The sequence below is a fragment of the Astyanax mexicanus genome, chromosome 16 (genome assembly GCF_023375975.1).
Source record: "Astyanax mexicanus isolate ESR-SI-001 chromosome 16, AstMex3_surface, whole genome shotgun sequence".
In the NCBI taxonomy this organism is placed as follows: Eukaryota; Metazoa; Chordata; class Actinopteri; order Characiformes; family Acestrorhamphidae; genus Astyanax; species Astyanax mexicanus.
The window spans coordinates 8,166,451-8,187,292 of record NC_064423.1 but is presented as its reverse complement, the minus strand read 5'-3'; the positions used below and the strand labels follow the sequence as shown (position 1 = coordinate 8,187,292).

Here is a 20,842-nt window from a genome sequence, read left to right as displayed (position 1 = left end):
TGTCCCCAGGAAATTACATGTATAAATGTGTACACAAAATAACTTTAAAATACATTTTATTATTAAGCATAGTGTCTTGTACCTAATTGCAAAAGTAAAAAATATAAAAAAATAATAATTATTACTACTCAGAACACTGAAAAAATGGTTTGTTACCTGTCCCCACTCTCTAACTATAAACTTTACCATAAAAAAAAATCCTTCAGAGATTTTTTTTGTTTGTTTTGCATTTTTGCATTTTTGTGATTCCAAGTCTATTTCATAATAAATCCAGAATATTTAAGTTAAAATGCACATTTTAGTAGTGTCCCTGGGTTTTAAAATAAAGTCCTGTTACTGTAACACATTTCCCCATCTGAAACATCTGAAACATTCTACAACAGCTCGCATCTAAAACAGGAAGTGACATCAGCTGGTTCTTTTTAAGATTATGAGACCCTATAAGACCAAAATTAAGTTCCCTCATTTGTTTTTCTGTATATTTGATCTTATTGTAACTATGACTGAGGAGCTCAATCTCAACACTCTGTCCTGTTACCTAAATTAATTCTTAGATCTTATTGGTTTATTTTAAAATACAATTAAAAAAAAATCACTAGAATGTGCTCAGTGTCCTCATGCTATTACACTCTAAGAAATGTAAGTACAGATTTGTACTTAAAAGAGTACAAAGCTTGTCGCTGGGGCTGTACCTTTCATTAAGGTACAAAAAAGTACCTTTCAGTGAAAGTCCTTTTTTGTACCCATGGTTTTTGTGCCAGTAAAGATTATAAAGATTATAAACATTATCATCAACTAAATATGGCTCAAAAACTAGATGATCCAAAATTGTCTGGCTTTTAAATAAAAAATGTGCAATTTAAATACATACTGTTTATTAGTACAGTGATGCAGAATACTAAATGTACCCTTTGGCTGGTTAAATGGTACAAATTTGTACTTATTGCTGTTAGAAATGACTTTGTACTTCAGAGGGAACAAATCTGACCCTGTAAAGACCAATATGGTACCTTTGAGGGTACAATTATGAAGAGTGTACCTTCGAGTACAAAAAAGTACTCATATCGTACCTCTGTTTTTTAGAGTGTAGCATAGCCGCCATTTAGCTATTTTTTATGTTTTTGCTAATTTTATGCTAAAAGCTCATTGCTGTTACTCAAAACATAAAAATAACAGGAGTGAATTCCAGTAACAGGAATGAGTGCCAAAAATATAAATTATTTAAACATGCAGTCAAGCATTTTAAAACAAATATTTTCTTGAGAGAAAATCAAAGGAATTAGGGGACTTGCTTTTAAACATGCTTTTTAAATGTCAAAAACAAGCTAATAGCACCCATTTGGTGGAATGGCCCATATAAAAGCTAATAAACTTTTGAAGTTATATACAATAAATCACACATTGTGTGTATGTGTGTGTGTGTGTTTTGTTTTTGTTGACTCTTCACTACATTCAGAACAGGCTGCAACTCTGTGTGTTGCACTGATAAGAGATAATGCTTCATTATCATTATCCTCTCTCTGTAGGTGGTCTGGCCATCGACTGGATCCATGATAAGCTGTACTGGACGGATTCGGGAACGTCTCGGATCGAGGTGGCTAATCTGGACGGGACGCACCGTAAGGTTCTGATATGGCAGAGTATGGAGAAACCCCGCGCAATCGCTCTGCACCCCATCGAAGGGTAAGAGTCTGAGAGCCCTGTTTTACTGATCTATAGCTGAGTTGTCAACTGTGCACTACACAGCTTGATTTATGGTGTCTAAGTGTGTCTTCGCTATCAACAACGGGAAAAGTACACCTTGCTTGGCTCTAAACTAACAAAGGGCAACCTAAATATTCAACCCCTTAAAGATTACCATGCTCAAAACCAGATGTTTCAATCAGATGTTTGGAATTAAAAGCACCTGTAGATGTGAACAGAACCATAACCAGCAGCAATTAAACCGATTTAAAAGGACTTAGCTACTCAGATCCTTCTAGACAGTTAGTGGTGTCTTTGAAATATGGTGAAGTCCATGAAATTGTAAAGAAGTCTAGGGAGGAGGTGATTGTTCTTCATAAGCAAGGATATGGATATAATAAGACATTAAACTTTTTAAGAAACACAATTGGAAGTGCAATTCGCAAGTTTTAAAGCTAAAGACACAGTGGAACATGACCTGGGTCTGTCAGAAAGAGGATGCTGTTGGTAACTGCTGTCCGGTCCAGAAAAATCCCCTGTCCGTCTGCCAACTGTGAAGCATGGTGGTGGGCCAGTCATAATGTGGGGCTGTTTTGCTTCTTCAGATACAGTGAATATCCACTGTGTGGAAGGTACCATGAATTCAGTGAACTACCATGTGATTAAATACCTTAAATATCTATATATCTTTAATCACATTGACGACTCCTTTGAGGAGAGTATGTAATGATTTAGGTCATTAATTAACATCACACCATGGTGGAGTTTTACCTCACTTACCTTATAGTTCCAGAACTTAAACTGATCTGAGCTTGGTTCTCTGTGTACAGAAAGATCTACTGGACAGACTGGGGCAACACCCCCCGTATTGAGTACTCCAACATGGACGGATCCGGTCGCAGAATCATCGCAGACACTAACTTGTTCTGGCCCAACGGACTGACCATCGACTACGCTGGACACCGCATGTACTGGGTGGATGCCAAGCACCACGTCATCGAGAGGGCCGACCTGGACGGAAAGAACCGGAAAGCCGTCATCAGCCAGGGTACGTCCGTTCAGTCAAAATTCACTTATATCCAATATGCAAACCCACTGAAGTGTTCCTCTCATTACACAGGAGCAGGCTCCCATCTCTATGAATACTCAAAACTCAAGTATGCAAAACTGCACTTGTGCAGATCTCCAAACTGAGTGCCCCACAAGTGCCCCACTAACGAAATATTTAAATACAGAGCTATATTTATTTATATAATAGAGGTAATAAAAGATTTATTTCCTTTATGGTCAGGTTTCAGCCTGCAGTTTATTAATGTAAAGTATGTTGCGTAAACATAGTAATAACTTTATTAGATTTAGGTAAACAAAACTGTAAAAAGTAAAACAAGCGCTAAATATCAATCACCACAGTTTTCTCTTCTGAAAACTGTTTATTTTGGTGAGTAATAATACTGTAGTATTAGTATTTAATATTTTAGCTTGGTTAGCAGTAGCGCTAGCCATGGTTAGCAGCGCTAGCACTAGTAAATGCCGGCCGACAGAGTTACACCGCGGAACCCTGAGTGTTCCGGTAAGCCAGGGCGATATTAGATCTAGCAATTCATCCCACGCAGCATGTTTTAACACAGTAAACAAACAGAATAGAGTCCAATATACTGAACGGCAAAAGAGCTAGCGCTGCAGTTAGCAGCTAATGCTAATGCTGCACCAGCAATTTTAGCTAGGGTTTGGAGCAGGATACACGCAGACAATGCTCATCTCTAAACAGCTAAAGAGCTGCACGACTAGCGGCTAATGCTAATAGTGCTCCAGTGGCTTTACTGCTCCTTACAGCCTAACTGATAAAATTTATACACAAGACGCACTGGATTATAAACACACTGGATTATAAGACACAATGAAAAATGTAACAAATTTAAGTGTACCTTATAGTTCGAAAAATACGGTACTTACAGTGATGAGGTGGACGTTTATAATAGCTTCTTTCATACAGTTCCTCCTCCTGTTTTACATTCAGAGATACAATGAAAACATGACAAAATCTTCTGAGATGAGTGAAAATGATGGAAGAAGCTAGTCTGGAATAGTGAATTTAAATCAAATTAGTAAACACTGACCCTCTTTGTTGTTTTTTCAACTTTTGGCCGTCTCTCTCACTCTACACAACCCGCGGTTATAATTAACTTATAATAAATCATCTTTACCCCCCTCTCTTTCTCTTTTTTCTTACTCTCTCTGTCCCTCTCTTTTTCTCTCTCTCTCTCTTTCTCTCTCTCTCTCTCTTTCTCTCTCTCTCTCTCTCTCTCACTGCTGGCTCTGGTTACCTGCATTACTGTAGAACATTCACTTTAATAAAGTGGATCTTGTATGTAATGTTAAAGAGGAAATTAGATTTGTTTCAGTGCTGTGTGTTTCGTGACTGTGCTTCATGTTTTTGGTTACTGTGTTCAGGACCGTGCAGGTAATGGATGGAGCAGTCTAGACACTTTTAACCCTTAAAACTCCATCAACTGCTTGCATAAATTATGTTAAGTGGACGTCAGCTTGCGGTCACACACTCTGTTATGCTGAAAAATCCTCTACGGCAAATACAGACCTTAAACTCCTTTACTAAATGTTTAAACATGTTTATTAAATACATTTTCACATATAAGTTTTGATTTTTGTTTCCAAGTACACTGTTTACTCACTGTTATTTAATTTAGTAGTTTATAGTAGATACTGGAGAGCTACAGCTAATGTAACGTTCATCTCATAAGACTCATAAGAATTGCTACAATCTAAAAGACAGGTATATGTAAATGTTCTGTGACATCACAACAATGAGTATGTTCAAAACTGCAACTGTTTCTGCAGCTTTGTTTTCCTCAAATTTACTTTTATATTTATATCTACATCAAAGGGTAATAGAAATGAGATTTTGCCTGATATCAGCCCTTTAATTCCTGTTATTGAGAAGCTGCTGTGTTTCTAATGTTTATGATCGTAGGGTTCACGAAGGTTAAGCGCATTCCAGTTAGGAGTTTTCCACAGACTGAAGAACGTCCTGTGGTTTTGGTGCCTTCACCCTGTGATATTTCCTCCAAATTTAATACGGAGAGACACTCCAGATCCACTTTTGTAGAAAGCCGGAAAATTTATGAGGAGCTGGAGCTGGGACCAGCGCCGCAGTGGGCCGAGCCGGACGCTGGCCGTTTAGCGGTTTATCATCCACCTCATAGCGCATCGGGGATGTGCCGAGGCTGAATGCGATTGGTCGATCGGAGCCGGAGGGGTACTGTGGGGGTGAAATGTGATCCGGCATGAAAGCCGGGTTTACAGACAGCATTCCGGCTCAGCATTCCCAGCCAGTGTGTGGAATTCCAGCCCAGAGGATCGCGCATGAAAATGGCTCAGAAACCACACGGGCGTCTGGAACCTTCCAGAAGGAAAAGCTTGAATGAACACGGCCACAGGAACGAGCCGCTGAGGCGGCCACACGCAGAAAAACAAGCAGCGTTTAGTTTGATAGTGGATGCTGATAGTTTGCAGAAATATAAAATATTATATTTCCCTTTTTTGGTTTTAAATCAAATGCAATTGATCAGCCAGAACACTGTCAGTGTGTGAAATTGATTGGCTTGTTTTCGGTTTAGGGCTGTAATGATGCACAGATTTTGGGTTGCAGTGGTGTAACTGCAATAATGTACAAACATACTGGAGCCAATGGAGAGCAGAGCCTTTAAACTGAGCATCTTTTATCCAACACAATTTTACACCAATTATCTCATATCAGCAAGACACATACAGCCCTGTAGACCATTTACCCCCCCCCCCCCCCCCCCCCCGTCCACCTCAGTCTACAGAGACATTCTTCACAACACACAGCACACAAAATAATAATAATGCACCAAGAATTTGGAATGTAGTGAATCTTTATCTGTTTAATGATGATATATTAGAGTGAAAGGATAAGTTAGTTTATTGGGGAAAACTGTTCAGTAACTCAAAGGGAGCTCTAGTTTAGACCCTGTTGGTTCCTCTATCCTGGATGCAAGATGGCATTGAGACAGTTGGTCATGGAGGTGTACAGGTTCTGTATGGCATCCTGCAGAACACGTACCCACAGATGTTGCTATAGCTGGGCCTGTAGCTCCTGCTCTACACTCAACACAGTCGTTGAAGGTGTGTGTGCTGTGTGTAAGTGAGCATTATCCTACTGAAAATTGCTAGTTGAAAGCCCTGCAATGAGAGGCAGCAACACGTGGCCAGTTGAATCAAATCTTTACCCCAGGAGTTGGCAGGATTGAATCTTCACCACAAAGTCTTTATACTTTACTCTGACTATTGTTGGATCCCAAACAGAACCTGGATTTATTGTTAAAAACGATACAGTCGGTGTCAGTTAGGTGTCTCATAAGGATAAGGATAAAAATAAAGATCTGTCCAGATAAAGAGCTTTTTAATTCTATCTACATTAGTTTTGCACCCAGGATCTGATTTTAGGATATGATACAGAAAATTGATACATAAGACAATCTCTCTCAAAATTGAATTATTTAACACACAGTTTACCATCAGGCAACATTTGCCAGTGGGTAACCCTGAGGGCTATCTCAGGATGTTAGAGAAGGCTTTCTGATCTGGTTTCTGATAATGACAAAATAAGATCTCTCATTATTATTTTAGTTCTTTTTTAATTAAATATGTATTTATACTCTTTATTTCTTGTGGAGGCAACAAATATTAATACCCATACTCAGATGCAGAGCTTACTTCAGCATTGTTTTGGCTGCGGCGCCTCGTAGCATACCAATTAGCACAGCGCTAACTGCAGGCCTAAATCACACACTCTCCTCTAACTTGTGGAGGTGTTTAGTGTGGTTTCTGACTTTTTAGGATTCACTATTATCTAGAACATGGACTGCTGCAGTACAGCCTGAACAGACAGTACAGCTGCTGGACGAAATGCTTGTCTGTCGACATGCAGTCAGTCCATTCTTTCTGTTCTCAGCCGACACATTCAACAGGTATTAGAGGAATGCAGGAGGGTGTGTGTGTGTGTGTGTGTGTGTTTGACTTGTGGGTGGGCAGGTATAACACACCTGTGGGCAGGTACAAGATGCATATCTCCGGCAGCTGTGCTTACAGCTGCCACAAAAGGCAGAACACTAACAGAGAGAAAGAGAGAGAGGGAGAAAAAGAGCGGGGGAAAGAGAAAGACAGAGGGAGAAAGGATGGATTGAGAGAGAGGGAGGGAGAGAGAGAGAGAGAGAGAGGGAGGGAGGGAGAGAGAGAGAGAGAGGGAGGGAGGGAGGGAGAGAGAGAGAGAGAGGGGGAGGTGTCGGTGTAGTTCTGGTCGTGTGTCACGTTCTTTCTAGATAAGATCAGAGAACAGCAACTTTACACATACCTGGAGGAGACTGGACGGAGAACAAAGAACAGTAGAACAATAGTTAATCATCAGAAATAATAAACAGCCTGACCTACTTCTTTATAGAACCTGATAACAGTTTTATAAGTAGGGCGGTTTTTCTAAATACTAAGGACCCCACATGATAGACCCACCGCAGAGGAGCTATTATTATTATTATTTGGGTGGTGAGTTGGTTATTCTCAGGACTGCAGTGATTAGTAGTGATTAGCATGGTGGTGGTGTATGAGGTGTTAGTGAGTGTTGAGCTGGTGCTACAGTGAGTGGATCAGATACAGCAGTGATTAGCAGGTATTAGCATGGTGGTGGTGTATGAGGTTTTAGTTTGTGTTGAGCTGGTGCTACAGTGAGTGGATCAGATACAGCAGTGATTAGCAGGTATTAGCATGGTGGTGGTGTATGAGGTGTTAGTGTGTGTTGAGCTGATGGTACAGTGAGTGGATCAGATACAGCAGTGATTAGCAGGTATTAGCATGGTGGTGGTGTATGAGGTGTTAGTGAGTGTTGAGCTGGTGGTACAGTGAGTGGATCAGATACAGCAGTGATTAGCAGTGATTAGCATGGTGGTGGTGTATGAGGTGTTAGTGAGTGTTGAGCTGGTGGTACAGTGAGTGCATCAGAGACAGCATTGCTGCTGGAGTTTTTAAACACCTGAGTTTTTGTCACTGCTGTAGCTGAGAATAGTCCACCAATCAGAAACATCGAGCCAACAGCGTACTGTATGCAAAAAGTTTTGTTTAACTTGTAAAGTTCCTGTACAGAAGTATAAAAAAGAAGAATAGAATTCCCTAGAGCAGAAAAACCTGTTGATGCTATGCCTAATGCCAGGCGTAGGCTAGAGGGGTATAAAGCCCCCAGCATTGAGAACAATGTGGAGCAGTTCAACTGTGTTCTCTGGAATGATGGAGCTTCGTCCAATACTTTAGGAAAGGATGAGTTAAGGAAGATGAGGTGAGATGATAATCAGCAGCCAACATTGCTCTTATCACTGAATTCAATCAAATCCTTTTAAAAATCTAGTAGAAATCTCCCCTGGACAGTAGAGACAGAACACAATAGTGTAATATATTTATTTGATCCCATTTTCTACCCAACTTACAAGACCAATTACCCAACCAACTCATTAGGACTCCCCTTATCACTAGTGATGCCCCAACACAAGAAGGGGGAAGACTAGAACATGCCTCCTCCGATACATGTGAAGTCAGACTCTGCCTCGTTTTGAACTGCTGCTCATGCAGCATTGCAGAGTAGCATCACAGCGTGTTTGGAGGAAAGCGCAGCGACTCTGCTCCGATGCATCAGCTCACAGATGCCTGTGCTGATCGACATCACGCTTTGAAGTGATGTGGGGAGAGAGCGCCATCTACCCACCCAAAAAGAGCAAGGCCAATTGTGCTCTCTCAGGGCTCCAGCAGCTGATAGCAAGCTGCATGACTGCATGAAGAAACAATAAATAAACAAAATATGCCAATCTTGTGTATGTGTGTGTGTGTGTGTGTGTGTGTGTGTGTGTGTGTGTGTGTGTGTGTGTGTGTGTGTGTGTGTGTGTGTGTGTGTGTGTGTGTGTGTGTCTACAATAGTGAGTGTGAGTGTCTACAATAATCATGGTTCGTACTGTCATAAAAAGCCAGGAAAAGTCATGGAATTTGAAAATAGCAATTTCCAAGCCTTTTGGAAAAATAAAAATACACAAAGTTTAGGAAAAGTCAGGGAAATTTGCTCTACAAATATGTGTTTCCGTTTATCGACAGAAAAAATCTATTTTGAGCTAACAAACACGTCAGCTCAGAGTAATTCAGTAATTTAGCCCTAAACAAAAGAGCTCTCAGGATCTGATACACATTTTATTATTAAAGATTGTGTGTCAGATTTATTTTAGGCCTGCTATAATCAATTTGATAATAGTTTAGATTTTTGGTTTTATTGTCAATGTCTGCACTCGTTTAAAAATCGTATGGTCATGAAAATTTTCCTTGAAGGCATGGAAAGGCATATCGATTTATTGGTTAAAAAGTGTATGAACCCTGAATAATAGACCTTTTTGTGACTTTAAAAGCATTATATATATACGTATGTATCTACACAAACTTATTACAGATCAGCTGTTTTTTGTGTCTCATGCAAAAACCCAAAGAATTACGTTTTAAGACACCAGACATGTCTCTGCTGATCACTTGAGGGTAAATGTTGGGGAGGAATCTGATTTTTGGCCAGACTATTCCTTTAATCGTTCCAGCAGAACGACGCTAAACCACAAACAGGCTAATTAAAAGCAGCAGCGATTAAGGGGACAAACGGGGAGGGAAACTTTACCATCTGCCAAACCCATTCAGAGCTGTATCTGTGCTTTAGATAACAGTCAGTGTCACTAATAGCTGAAGGTGGGTGGGGGGTGTGAAGGGCTGAGTGGGAAAATCTGATAAAGAGGAGAACGCTGGCTGAGTAAAGCATGCAGGAAAATTACTCACATTTGCATTTTTCTCTTTTTTATGAAGGAAAGTGTGAGCTTTGCTTCCAGCTCCTACTGTTTATTTACCAGTTCTACAGAAAGTAGTGACGTAAAAGCATTCATTACTGGGGTTAATGGTAACAGTGGCTAATGCGGATTGGATCTGTCAGGTCTGGTAAATCCATATAGACAAAGAAAAACAGCTTTTTAATCCTAAACACATCCAAATATCTGCATTTAAGTACAGTAAATGTGGACAGTGAATAGAGGCAGTTGTCAAACAATTCAGATTAATTTTAAAATAAAGCAAATATCAGCCCCAATACAGCTAGGTTTTATCTACAATTCTGATCCACTGATAAAATAAACATCAACTTCTGTGAATGTGTTTTTATGTATTTTATTACACTGTTCACATTTTGTCCAGTTAGATTTGAATTTACACTGCAGTGTGCACGCACACTGCTGCTGTGTGAAGTAAATGCACATGTAGATGAGTCAGATTTCGGCACAACACCAGTCTTTCTCTTCTATTGTTAAGTGGGTGATAAAAGCCTGCCTCAGCTTTCTGTAATTGATCTGACCTGTTCAAACTATGTAAAAAAAATGTATTTACACTGCAAATAAACCCGACCACGGTTCAGCTGATCTGGACCGAGACCAGCTCTTTTGGTCTGAACATTTTTTTGTTCTTTGATCCAGATCATGGGTATCAGCACCCTTTACACCTGATCTTTTGTTTTGGACCAAACCCAAATGTCAACAGTGTGATGCTTCCGCCCCCATGTTTGGAAGCTGTGCTTTAGCCTGGCGAGCTCTTACTGTATTAAAGCAGTGCCCTATTACAGACATCATGAGGGAGAATGAAGTAATGTATTCATGAATTCTGTTACTTCTTTCCTCTCTTTCACTCACTCCTTATCTTGTCTCTCTCTGCAGGTCTTCCTCATCCGTTTGCCATCACAGTGTTTGAGGATAGTCTGTACTGGACCGACTGGCACACCAAAAGCATCAACAGCGCCAACAAATTTACTGGGAAAAACCAGGAGATCATCCGCAACAAGCTTCACTTCCCCATGGACATACACACACTGCACCCTCAGAGACAGCCTGCAGGTTAGAGATACACACTCACAAGTACCTGCACACTCACAGAAACCAGGATCACTGTTTGTTGGCCGAGTTATTGTCCTGTATGTTTTCAGCGTTTAATTTATTTTACTTAATTTTTCGATAGTTGTAGACTGCTTTTTCTTAGATTAAGACAAAACTAGTTTAAATGAGAATTAGAATGTTGAAACAGTGTGAACACTAAATCAAGCATTATTTTTCTCCACCCTTTTTTTTTTTATATATAATGGTTTTGAATTATTAATTGTGTTCCCCTGTTATCAGTTTCTATGATATAATGATTACAAACTCATCAAAGCACTGAGTGACAATTCACTAAAATCTTATTTGAGATTTAATATTGTTTAAACCTCAGTACAGGACATTTCTTAAGGCAGCAAAATGAAGCATTACCTAATAATGTTAATGTATAAATTTTAAATGAATAGTAAAGTATTGATTAGTCTGATCTTCCAGGCTGTGCTTTATACTGCTTCTGTTTATATACTCTGCCTGGCCCAAAAAAATCACCAAAAAAAGGTCACACACTCTATATATTAAGTTGGACCGCCATTAGTTATGTTACAAGATTTATTTCAATCCAGTGTTGCATAATTTTTTGACCAAGATCTTGCAGCAGAATCTGACTGCTGCACAAAGTCTTCTCCATCCAGCACATCCCAAAGATTCTCAAAGAGGTTAAGATCTGGACTCTGTGGTGAACTCTCTCAATCCATGTGTGAAAATGATGGTCTCATGCTCCCTGATCCACTCTTTCACAATCCCAGCACCATGAGTGCTGACAGTATCATCTTGGAATATGCCAAAAAAATCCATTGATGGAATAATCTGGTCTATATTCAGTATATTCAGGTAGTCAGCTGACATCATTCTTTCAGCACATACTGTTGCTGAACCTAGACCTGCAGACCAACTGCAGCAACACCAGATCATTTTTCGGCCAGGCTGTGTATCTATTCCAAACTGAAGTATTGCCCAAAGTGTCACGATATAAATGATGTGAAATATTCCTAGTAACATAACTTACCATACCGTAAATGTTGTGCTCATTTAAGTATATAAAGTCAGATTTCCTATCTCTCATTTTGTTTTGCTTTTTTTGTGTCCAGGTGGTCGTAATCGCTGTGGGACGAATAATGGCGGCTGTAGTCACCTGTGCCTCCCCAGTAGTAAAGCGTTTACCTGTGCCTGTCCCACAGGCTTCAAAAAGGTGGACCAGTACAACTGTGCCCTGAGTGAGTACCACCATCATACTGTAATCATATGTAACAGTTATTATCAGTTACATCATAATTCTGACACTATCATTAATCCTGGGGGACATGTGATCTGTAATAAAACGGGTCTGTTCTGTAAATGCTGTTTTTGTGCTGCTTGTTTGTGTAGAGTGTCTGAATGTTTGTTTCTGTTGGAAAATTCTGTTGAAATCTGGAACACTGACAGGAGACCTTTGGTCTTTGATCAGGTCTTGACAAGTTCCTGCTTTTTGCCCGAAGGACGGACATCCGTCGGATCAGCTTCGACACCGAGGACATGTCGGATGACGTCGTCCCCCTGGCGGACGTCCGTAACGCCGTGGCGCTGGACTGGGACTCAAAAGACGGTCATATTTACTGGACCGACGTCACCACCGACTCCATCAGCCGCGCTCTGTGGAACGGATCCAAACAGGAGGTCAGTCAGACTGGCTTACTTTACTGCACAGCTCTTTTACAGAGTCTTTAGAAATGATTCAGTGATTCCTAAAATCTCACAATCCACCAAATTCAGTTCAGTTTGTACGTTTTGGTACAAATATATGTGAGACCTAGAAATACTGTGAATAAACAATCAGTTACTTGACTGGTTGCTTTCATAAACAGAGCAGTGTAGACTTATCATAAAAAAAAATATTTTAGCTTAAATTAAAGATTAAAGAATTTTTGCGTACCTCATTTTTTCATATTGTTGTATTATTTGACACGATTTGATTTGTACTTTTTGTACTGTTATTTTTCCTATTGTTACAGCCTTATCTAATGTGTCTTTAATATAAATATAAATAAAATTTAAGCTACATTTTTTGTGTAAAACTGAAGCTCTTCTCTTTAGTGTTTAGGTTGGTTATTAAAGTTCAACTTTTACCACGTCTTAGCCAAGCCATTAGGGACAATATATACAAAGCTAAATGTGGATATTCTGGTGGGGAGTTCTGGTGGGGGGTTCTGGTGGGGGGTCCTGGTGGGGTTTATATGTAATATAAAGTGTGAGCAGGCCCAGCGTGTGAGGAAAGTTGAAGAGCACTGCCCCCTGTTGTCAGGGGTGAGGAAATACAGTATCTTGTGTGACTCTTACTCAGGACTGTATTCTGTATTCTGATTAATATTTATTGTAAATGTCTGTTACAGGTGGTGGTGGACACCAGTCTGGAGAGCCCTGCTGGACTGGCCGTCGACTGGGTCACACACAAACTCTACTGGACTGATGCTGGTGATTAGGACTTTTAGATAAATGCTCACAAACATGCTGAAGCACAATAACTGAACTGTATCAATGAAGATGTTTTTTATGAAAAATACATGAGTTGATACAGATTATAGAAAATTGCTGTAGAAAACTGGTAAATTTATTTGTATGTTCTGTGATACTTATCAGGTACTGATCGCATCGAAGTTTCCAATGCTGACGGCAGCATGCGCACGGTCCTCATCTGGGAGAACCTGGATCGCCCCCGGGACATTGTGGTGGACCCTGTTGGAGGGTAGGGCTGAGCATTACATCTCAAAATCACAAAAACTGAGAACAATTTTGGATATCATGCTCAATATTTACTCTTATTTAGTGCTGGGTGGTATATTGGTTTGTTCGGTATACTGCAGGGGGAACTTGAGCAGGTATACGTTTCTTTCCGTTAGAGAAGAGAATCAAATGCTGGTCTAGCTCCATCCTGCAGAGAAATCAGAACACCTCCTGCTGCTGTTTCTACTGCATGCGTGTTTTTATCTCAGTTAAATACAGCAGTAACTACAGCCCTTTAAATATATTAATACTGTAGCTTGAAGGATGATCTGAATGTATTTTTTGACTGGAGAAAGAAGGGAATTGTAGCCGATTTAAATACTGTAATGCTTATAATGGCTTCAGGAATCATATATAGTAAATTGATATTAAACTTGTATCTAACTTGTGCAATAGAACTTTTGAGAAATATCTCTTTGAATACTTAAACATTGTGTGTTTTGGGTTTTTTATAGTGTTTATGGAACTATTTATTAAAATAATTTTTAATTTTGTAAAGGAAGTCGTGTTAAATTTGTTAGAGTATCTATTTTTAAGGTCTGTTGTTTACATTCTTTAGCAATTTTTCGGATAATAAAGTCTGATTTCTTCATATATTATTTTTTGGGACAAGAAAACCCAATACTAATTAAAGCCTTACAGTAGAGTAACTCACAAACCTATATTAAAGCTCAGTCATGCTAAAAATAATAATAAAAAAAATAATATAAAGTGATACAGTGATATACTGTAAAACTGTAAAAATAAACAAAATATACATATGCATTTTTGGCCATACTGCCCAGCACTACTCTTAATAATTTCATTGCTAATGCTAACTAACTCTAGCCTTATCTAAAAATTGTCCCGTTTGCGAACAAGCCCAGTTTTCTTAACTAAACAGTTCTGTATTCGGTTCTGTGTAGATTCATGTACTGGACAGACTGGGGAGCGAACCCAAAGATAGAGCGAGCCGGGATGGACGCCTCCAGCCGCGTGGTCATCATCTCATCAAACCTGACCTGGCCCAACGGACTCGCCATCGACTATCAGACCGAGAGACTGTACTGGGCCGACGCCGGCATGAAGACTATTGAGTTCGGCAACTTTGACGGATCCAACAGACAGGTGAACACCACCCTGTCTGTTTACTGCTCACGATTTAGTACATGCCTACGATAACCGCAATACATAATATCTAAAATACTCACCACAATATGTTTAAAAACCAGAGAGCAGGACTTCTCAATACTACTGTCAGCATTAACATGTGAACCTATGCGATTAACCGGAAACCTTTAACACATTCTTTTTTGGGGGCAAAAAAAAATCACCTTAATTTGGCCCAGACCCCACCTGTAATTCTCCCCCTGTAATATTTACAGAGGTAGCTTTTATTTAGCACTACTGTAGAGTCGATTACTTTTTACTTATGCTGACACACAAACACAGACACACAGCTGCTGGCACAATGTTGAAGGTGGAACATGCAGCTACACTAGCATTTATTTCCATCATGAAATCTTCCTCCTGTTCAATGCTGAAATCATTAAAAGTTTCTCATTTTATCTAAACTACTATATTATATTATAATACATTTAAAAAAATCATCTAGTCTGCCAGGAACTACCAGGATTTACATTTTACATGATTTAAGTTATAATTACACACAGAATATTGTTGTGAAAATATAATTTATTTTCACCACTTGTACATAGAGTCTAAATTTCCCCAGATTATGGGTGTTTTCACACCAGCACAATTTGATTAGTTTATAACAGACTCTGGTTTCTTTGTACTTTTAGTGTGGTTTAGTCGAGCATGTGTGAACCTGTAATCACACTCAGGTGCGGATCAAAACAACCGGGCCTCGATCCGACCCAGCTATCAAATATACTCATTTTCAATTGAGCTAAACTGCTGATAAGGCACAGTTTAATCTGATATATGCTAATTACAAATACTGACTCTGCTCCATGCTGTTTACACGCGCAGTAGCTGCTGCATTTACTGCCCGCAGCCGTGCAACTCTGTTTACCACGTTTACATCTGACAGCTCTGACCAATCAGAGGAGCTGTTCACATGGTTTATTGGTGCACGTTTTGGTGCGTTTAGGTTTATGACTGTGTGAAACCAAACCAAACAGAGAGAGAAACACACTCCAAATAAATGAACTTATCAACTGGTCCGGACAGCAGAACCCAACTACAGGTGTGAAAATGCTAATCCTAAATCAAAATCTGGACTAAATAGGATTTGTAATGGAAAAACTCCATTGCTTTGGCCGTTTAGTCTGTTTAGAATAGGCTTCAGACCAATTGACCCAAAGTGCCAAATAAATCCATTCTGAGTTTTCTCACACTGTCCTCCTTACTCTCGTGTTTCTCCTGAAGGTGCTGATTGGTACGCAGTTGCCTCATCCGTTTGGCCTGACCCTGCATGAAGATAAGATCTATTGGACAGACTGGCAGTCCAAGAGCATCCAGAGCGCGGATAAAATGACCGGCTTGGGTCGCTCAACGCTGGCGGAGAACCTGGAGAACCTGATGGACATCCACATGTTCCACCGGCACAGAACCACGGGTACGCTTGTACTTCAGATATCTGCTATTCCACCAGTGATCATAATTATTATTAGTATATGAGTATAAACAGATATCTTCAGTTATCTGATTATTAAAGTAGACATAAATAGAATAATCTGATTTCCTAGATCAGAATGAGGTATAAATCTGATTAAAGAAATCTCATAAATGGAGCTGAATTATAACTCAGTAATCAGATTTCTCACTACATGAGGGTGTATACTCTTAACCAGAGTATTCTGGAATGTCTCAGAGGGTGTATACTCTTAGCGAGAGTATACACAGCACTGTAGAGATGCTGTCCATACACTTTGTGAGCGACACTGAAACTGAAGGAGTTTTTTTAATCTTTTAGTTGATGTATGATATTGTGGCTTGAACTTGAACTCTTTTTCATGAGTTTTACAATTATCTGATTACCCTTAGTTAATGAAAATTCATTGGTGGTATTACTGAACTCCTGTGTTCTGCAGTAACTGGATTATAAAGATAAAAGCAGTATAAAAATATCTAATATTCTTTGGACTAAACTGATTGTAATCTCTGAGCACTGTGAGGCTCTGCCCTGCCCTATAGTGTGCTGTTCAGATACACTGAGGTTATTAACTGTGATTTAAAACTGAAGAAGTTTAGAAAAATATATAAGTCTGTCATTAGGAACAGTCCTCACCGGTTCACGTATGTAACTCAGATGTAACTCTGATTGTATGGGATGGGCTGCTTTTCCACTGATACCGCCGGTGGCCAGTGCACTATTATATACCTGTGCTTCTGTGTTGAGACGTGCAGCTGTGACCTCACTGCCTCACGGCCGCTGCGACGGCAGGAATGCGGCTCTCTGTGGTGTCCGGTATCTTGGGCGATGGACGGGGGATTAAGACTGACTGTAACTTATCCGCAGTTAGTGGCAGAAAGCTCCTGGGGCTGTGAACAGGCTGAATCCGCCTCACTGCTGGATCAGATTATTCCCGAACCCCCGCCGATGTGAAGAGTATCGGTGACGACACTGGACTCCATGCCTAAATGTAGTGCAATAGATAATGATTATTCCTATGATTTAGTAGTTTACTGAGTTGCTGATTACTATTAAGTGAATACATGGATCATATGAACTTTATAAAGAGTTATAGAGCCTCTTCTTCGCCTTCTGTAGTAGATTACAGTCTGTCAGAAGGACTATGTAGGTATAATAAACATTATAGAGCAGTAGTTCTCAAACTGTGGAACGTGAAGCACACCAAGGTAGTACACCACCTAATAAATGTCCAAATCTCTGGGTCTCAAGAATTTGCCTGGTTTTATTGGAGACAGTGACATATGAGACAAATGTGACAGTGACAAATGAGAAATGACTGAAATAACAAATAAGATGGAGAGCTTTCAGACCTCAAATAATGCAAAAAAAAACAAGTTAATATTCATAAAGTTTTCAGAAAGAGTTCAATATTTGGTGGAATAATCCTGGTTTTTAATCACAGTTTTTGTGCATCTTGGCATCATGTTCTCCTCCACCAGTCTTACACACTGCTTTTGGATAACTTTATGCTGCTTTGCTCCTGGTGTAAAAATTCAAGCAGTTCAGTTTGGTGGTTTGATGGCTTGTGATCACCCATCTTCCTCTTGATTATAATCCAGAGGTTTTTAATTTGGAGAAATCAAAGAAACTCATCATTTTAAGTGGTCTCCAGTGTTAAGTTTGACAACAAATTTTGATTTAGTTTTGGTCATTGTCTTGTGACGAAAATGGCGAGTCGAGTCCCAGAAGTAATGATAGTTTAGGTGTGTCTGTCTTCCCGGGTTTTGTTTCTGAGCGCGCCCAGATGCTGCTGAAGAGACGGGTACTGATTGGTTGACTACCCCGCTTGTCCCGCCTCTCCACCTTCGCTAAAGTAGTAGTGATTGGATCTACTTCCTAACTGGTCCCTGCCTTTCACAGAACTTAATCAGTTCTGATTGGATGTCGTCCCTGCCAAACATTTTCCTCTTGTTTTTATTCGTTGACGAAAATGTCAGTTAATTTCGTCTCGTTTTTGTTTTTTTATTCCGGTTTTCTGTAGTTCGTCTTGAAAAAAAAACTTTGTTAGAGCGCCCATTGTGCTCATTCATGTAGTGTACATCAGTCTATTAGATTGACAGTTTTAAACATACAAACAATATTGTATTCCTCCAATGCTTCCTGTGTTGTATTTTAACCTGTCATGCTGACCATATGAATCATATAAACATTTTAGAGCGTCGTGGGGAACCTCTTGTGCTCTCTGTTCTGTATTAGTCTGTCAGGACATGTGTGTGGATCATGTGATCACTATATATTGTATGCTGTTAATTAAATGAGCGGATAATGTACTAAGAGAATAAGGGTGTGATTTTAATGTTGTATTTGCTGTCATTCTTTTAGTATTTTTCTGATAAACCGCCTATCTCTCTGTTTTTTTTTTTTCACAGTTCAGTCCCCCTGTTTAGTGAATAATGGAGGCTGTAGTCATCTGTGTCTACTGGCTCCAGCTCCTAAAGGCTCCAGCTGTGCCTGTCCCACCGGCATCAACCTGCAGACGGACGGCAAAACCTGCACTCCAGGTGAGACACACACACTCGCACATACTAATTACTGTAAGAGTCTCTCTACACTGCTTAAATTGTAACCCTTCTGGTACTTCTCCTTCTTTCCTTTTACCCTCAAATCACCATTTGTTTTCATGCCACACGACAGCTTTATGAATGGGAGTAGCTTTGATGAACTAGAGCCTCTGTCATTCTTTTTTCAACACCTCTATCCCCCAGTTTCAGCCTCCATTCGACCCCCATAAAGCTGCAGATCAGCCACTGAACCTTCAGCACTGAGCTGAAACCCAACACCGTGCCCTGAGCTGCAGTGTTTCTGTACACCCCCCCTCTATATACCCCCCTGACAGCCTCCTCCACATTTCTGTCCACGGCTGGTCCTGTGAAGCTGCTGGGCTATGTTTGAAATCTGAGGCTCAGTAAAATGTGCCCGGGGGCTGAAGGGTCACCTTTAAAGATGGCTGTGAAGTTTGGAGGACGGTCTGTGGTTGAGAGTGATGGGCACTGACCCCCTAAACCCCCTATTCCTTATAATGTGTCATAAATCTCTTTGAACTAGAAACATGATTCCAGCTTAATGTAGCTAACAGAGCTTTTACATCCACCAGATTAATCTCATTTAGTCCAGACTTTCAGTTCTTTAATTGGTCCAAACTGAAATAGCAGGTATGAAAGGTGCCTCAACCACATCCAGACCACAGCATCTTTTGGTTTGACCAAAAGAGCTGAGGCCTAATTTATAAAGGGTGCTCACTCATTAAAACAGGCCTGAAATATACGTGCACAACATCTCATGCTAGAACTGTGATTTATAAAGAAATACTTTGCATAAAAAACGAGCCTGTATTGAAGGAGGGATTAAGGCATGCATAGCCCTTTAGAAGAAGTGTGGGAAATCACGTGGACATCATGTGGTTAAGTGCAAAATTGCAGGTAAATGCATAAACCTTCAAGTATATTCATTCATACTGTATAAATCAAGATTAAAAACAGATTTAGATAAGTTTAAATATATTCAAATGTAAATATACTTGTTCAAATATATTTTTGTCTGCATGTATAAAGTTTCAATGCTTGCCATATCTTATTCACCTTTATTATTTTTATGCTATCTTGTGTATTTCACTAGTTTTAATGTTGTTTGTATTATCTGATTTGTTTTATCTCACAATTTACAATGTGATATTATTATTATTATTATTATTATTATTATTATTATTATTATTATTATTATTATTATTATTATTATTATTATTAGACAGATTGTTCCGGAATCAGGCGGTAAATGAATACTTACAGGTGTTCATAACCCTTGGAAAAGCTTTTTAAATCTGAAGACTTTGTTTAACCCCTGTAACAGTTCAGCTTGGGGAGATACATTATTTACTCCTGCAGCCACATGTGGGCTTAAACCACCAAACAACACGTTCTTTCTCACCTCGACCTCTGAAACAAGGATTTTTACTTCACAATCTCCATAATTTCGCTTATTTGCCTTGCGTTCATCCATCATCCGCTCAGGGTGAATGCGAAATCCCATATTTAAATATTAATTCCTGTTTTTTGTATGTGCGCACACTTTCACTCCAGTTTTATAAATAAGTCTCCTGATCTTTTGCTCCATGGTCCGGTTGGTTTGTGGTGTAAAACACATTTTAGGGCATTTCAGACTTTATTCAGTCCAATTACAGGAAGTTAAATCAGACTATCGCCACCCATTAAGCAATAGACGCCCAACTCCCCCCCCCCCCCCCCCGATGATGTGCAGGAGTGTCACACAGCACTATGGGTACAACAGATCACAGTGCTGGTGATTCTGTATCTACTCTAGCTGTAAATTTACCCATATTTATAAACCGAAATAAAAGGAATCCGAGGGAAATCTGTTGCACTCATTCTGCTGCACAACCTGAAGGGAGTCCCATTTTGGCAGGGAGGAAGAATTTAACACAACATCTAGAAAGAAAACTCACCAAACTGACAACATTCTACAAATCAATCAGTGTGACGTATAGGGAGTCTTTGGTCTGTTCACTAAACTGTACACTTTCTTCTTTCAACAGGAATGAACAGTTTCCTGGTCTTCGCTCGAAGGACGGACATCAGGATGGTCTCTCTGGATATCCCATATTATGCTGACGTGGTTCTGGCTGTTAACGGGTCCATGAAGAACACCATCGCCATTGGAGTGGATCCCACTGAAGGTTCACAGCCTTTTTCTTTACCAATTTTTAGTTCACTCTCAGCTCCACTTGTCC

At 39.8% G+C, this 20,842-nt stretch overlaps 1 protein-coding gene and 1 long non-coding RNA gene across 4 annotated transcripts in view; one reads left to right on the top strand and one right to left on the bottom strand.

Moving 5' to 3' along the window:
• Positions 1-20,842, bottom strand: part of LOC125782217 (uncharacterized) — a 530,592-nt gene that overhangs the window by 382,604 nt on the left and 127,146 nt on the right. The gene's annotated exons all lie outside the window — the stretch shown is intronic.
• The window catches only part of lrp4 (low density lipoprotein receptor-related protein 4), a 166,240-nt gene that overhangs the window by 123,662 nt on the left and 21,736 nt on the right, over positions 1-20,842 (top strand). For all 3 annotated transcript variants that reach the window (XM_049465642.1, XM_049465641.1, XM_049465643.1), the window contains exons 13-23: positions 1,527-1,683; positions 2,514-2,731; positions 10,488-10,664; positions 11,789-11,914; positions 12,145-12,353; positions 13,067-13,148; positions 13,314-13,419; positions 14,363-14,564; positions 15,831-16,020; positions 18,468-18,599; positions 20,648-20,788. In XM_049465642.1, coding sequence (XP_049321599.1) covers positions 1,527-1,683; positions 2,514-2,731; positions 10,488-10,664; positions 11,789-11,914; positions 12,145-12,353; positions 13,067-13,148; positions 13,314-13,419; positions 14,363-14,564; positions 15,831-16,020; positions 18,468-18,599; positions 20,648-20,788 — 1,740 coding nt within the window. The remainder of the gene's footprint in view (positions 1-1,526; positions 1,684-2,513; positions 2,732-10,487; positions 10,665-11,788; positions 11,915-12,144; positions 12,354-13,066; positions 13,149-13,313; positions 13,420-14,362; positions 14,565-15,830; positions 16,021-18,467; positions 18,600-20,647; positions 20,789-20,842) is intronic.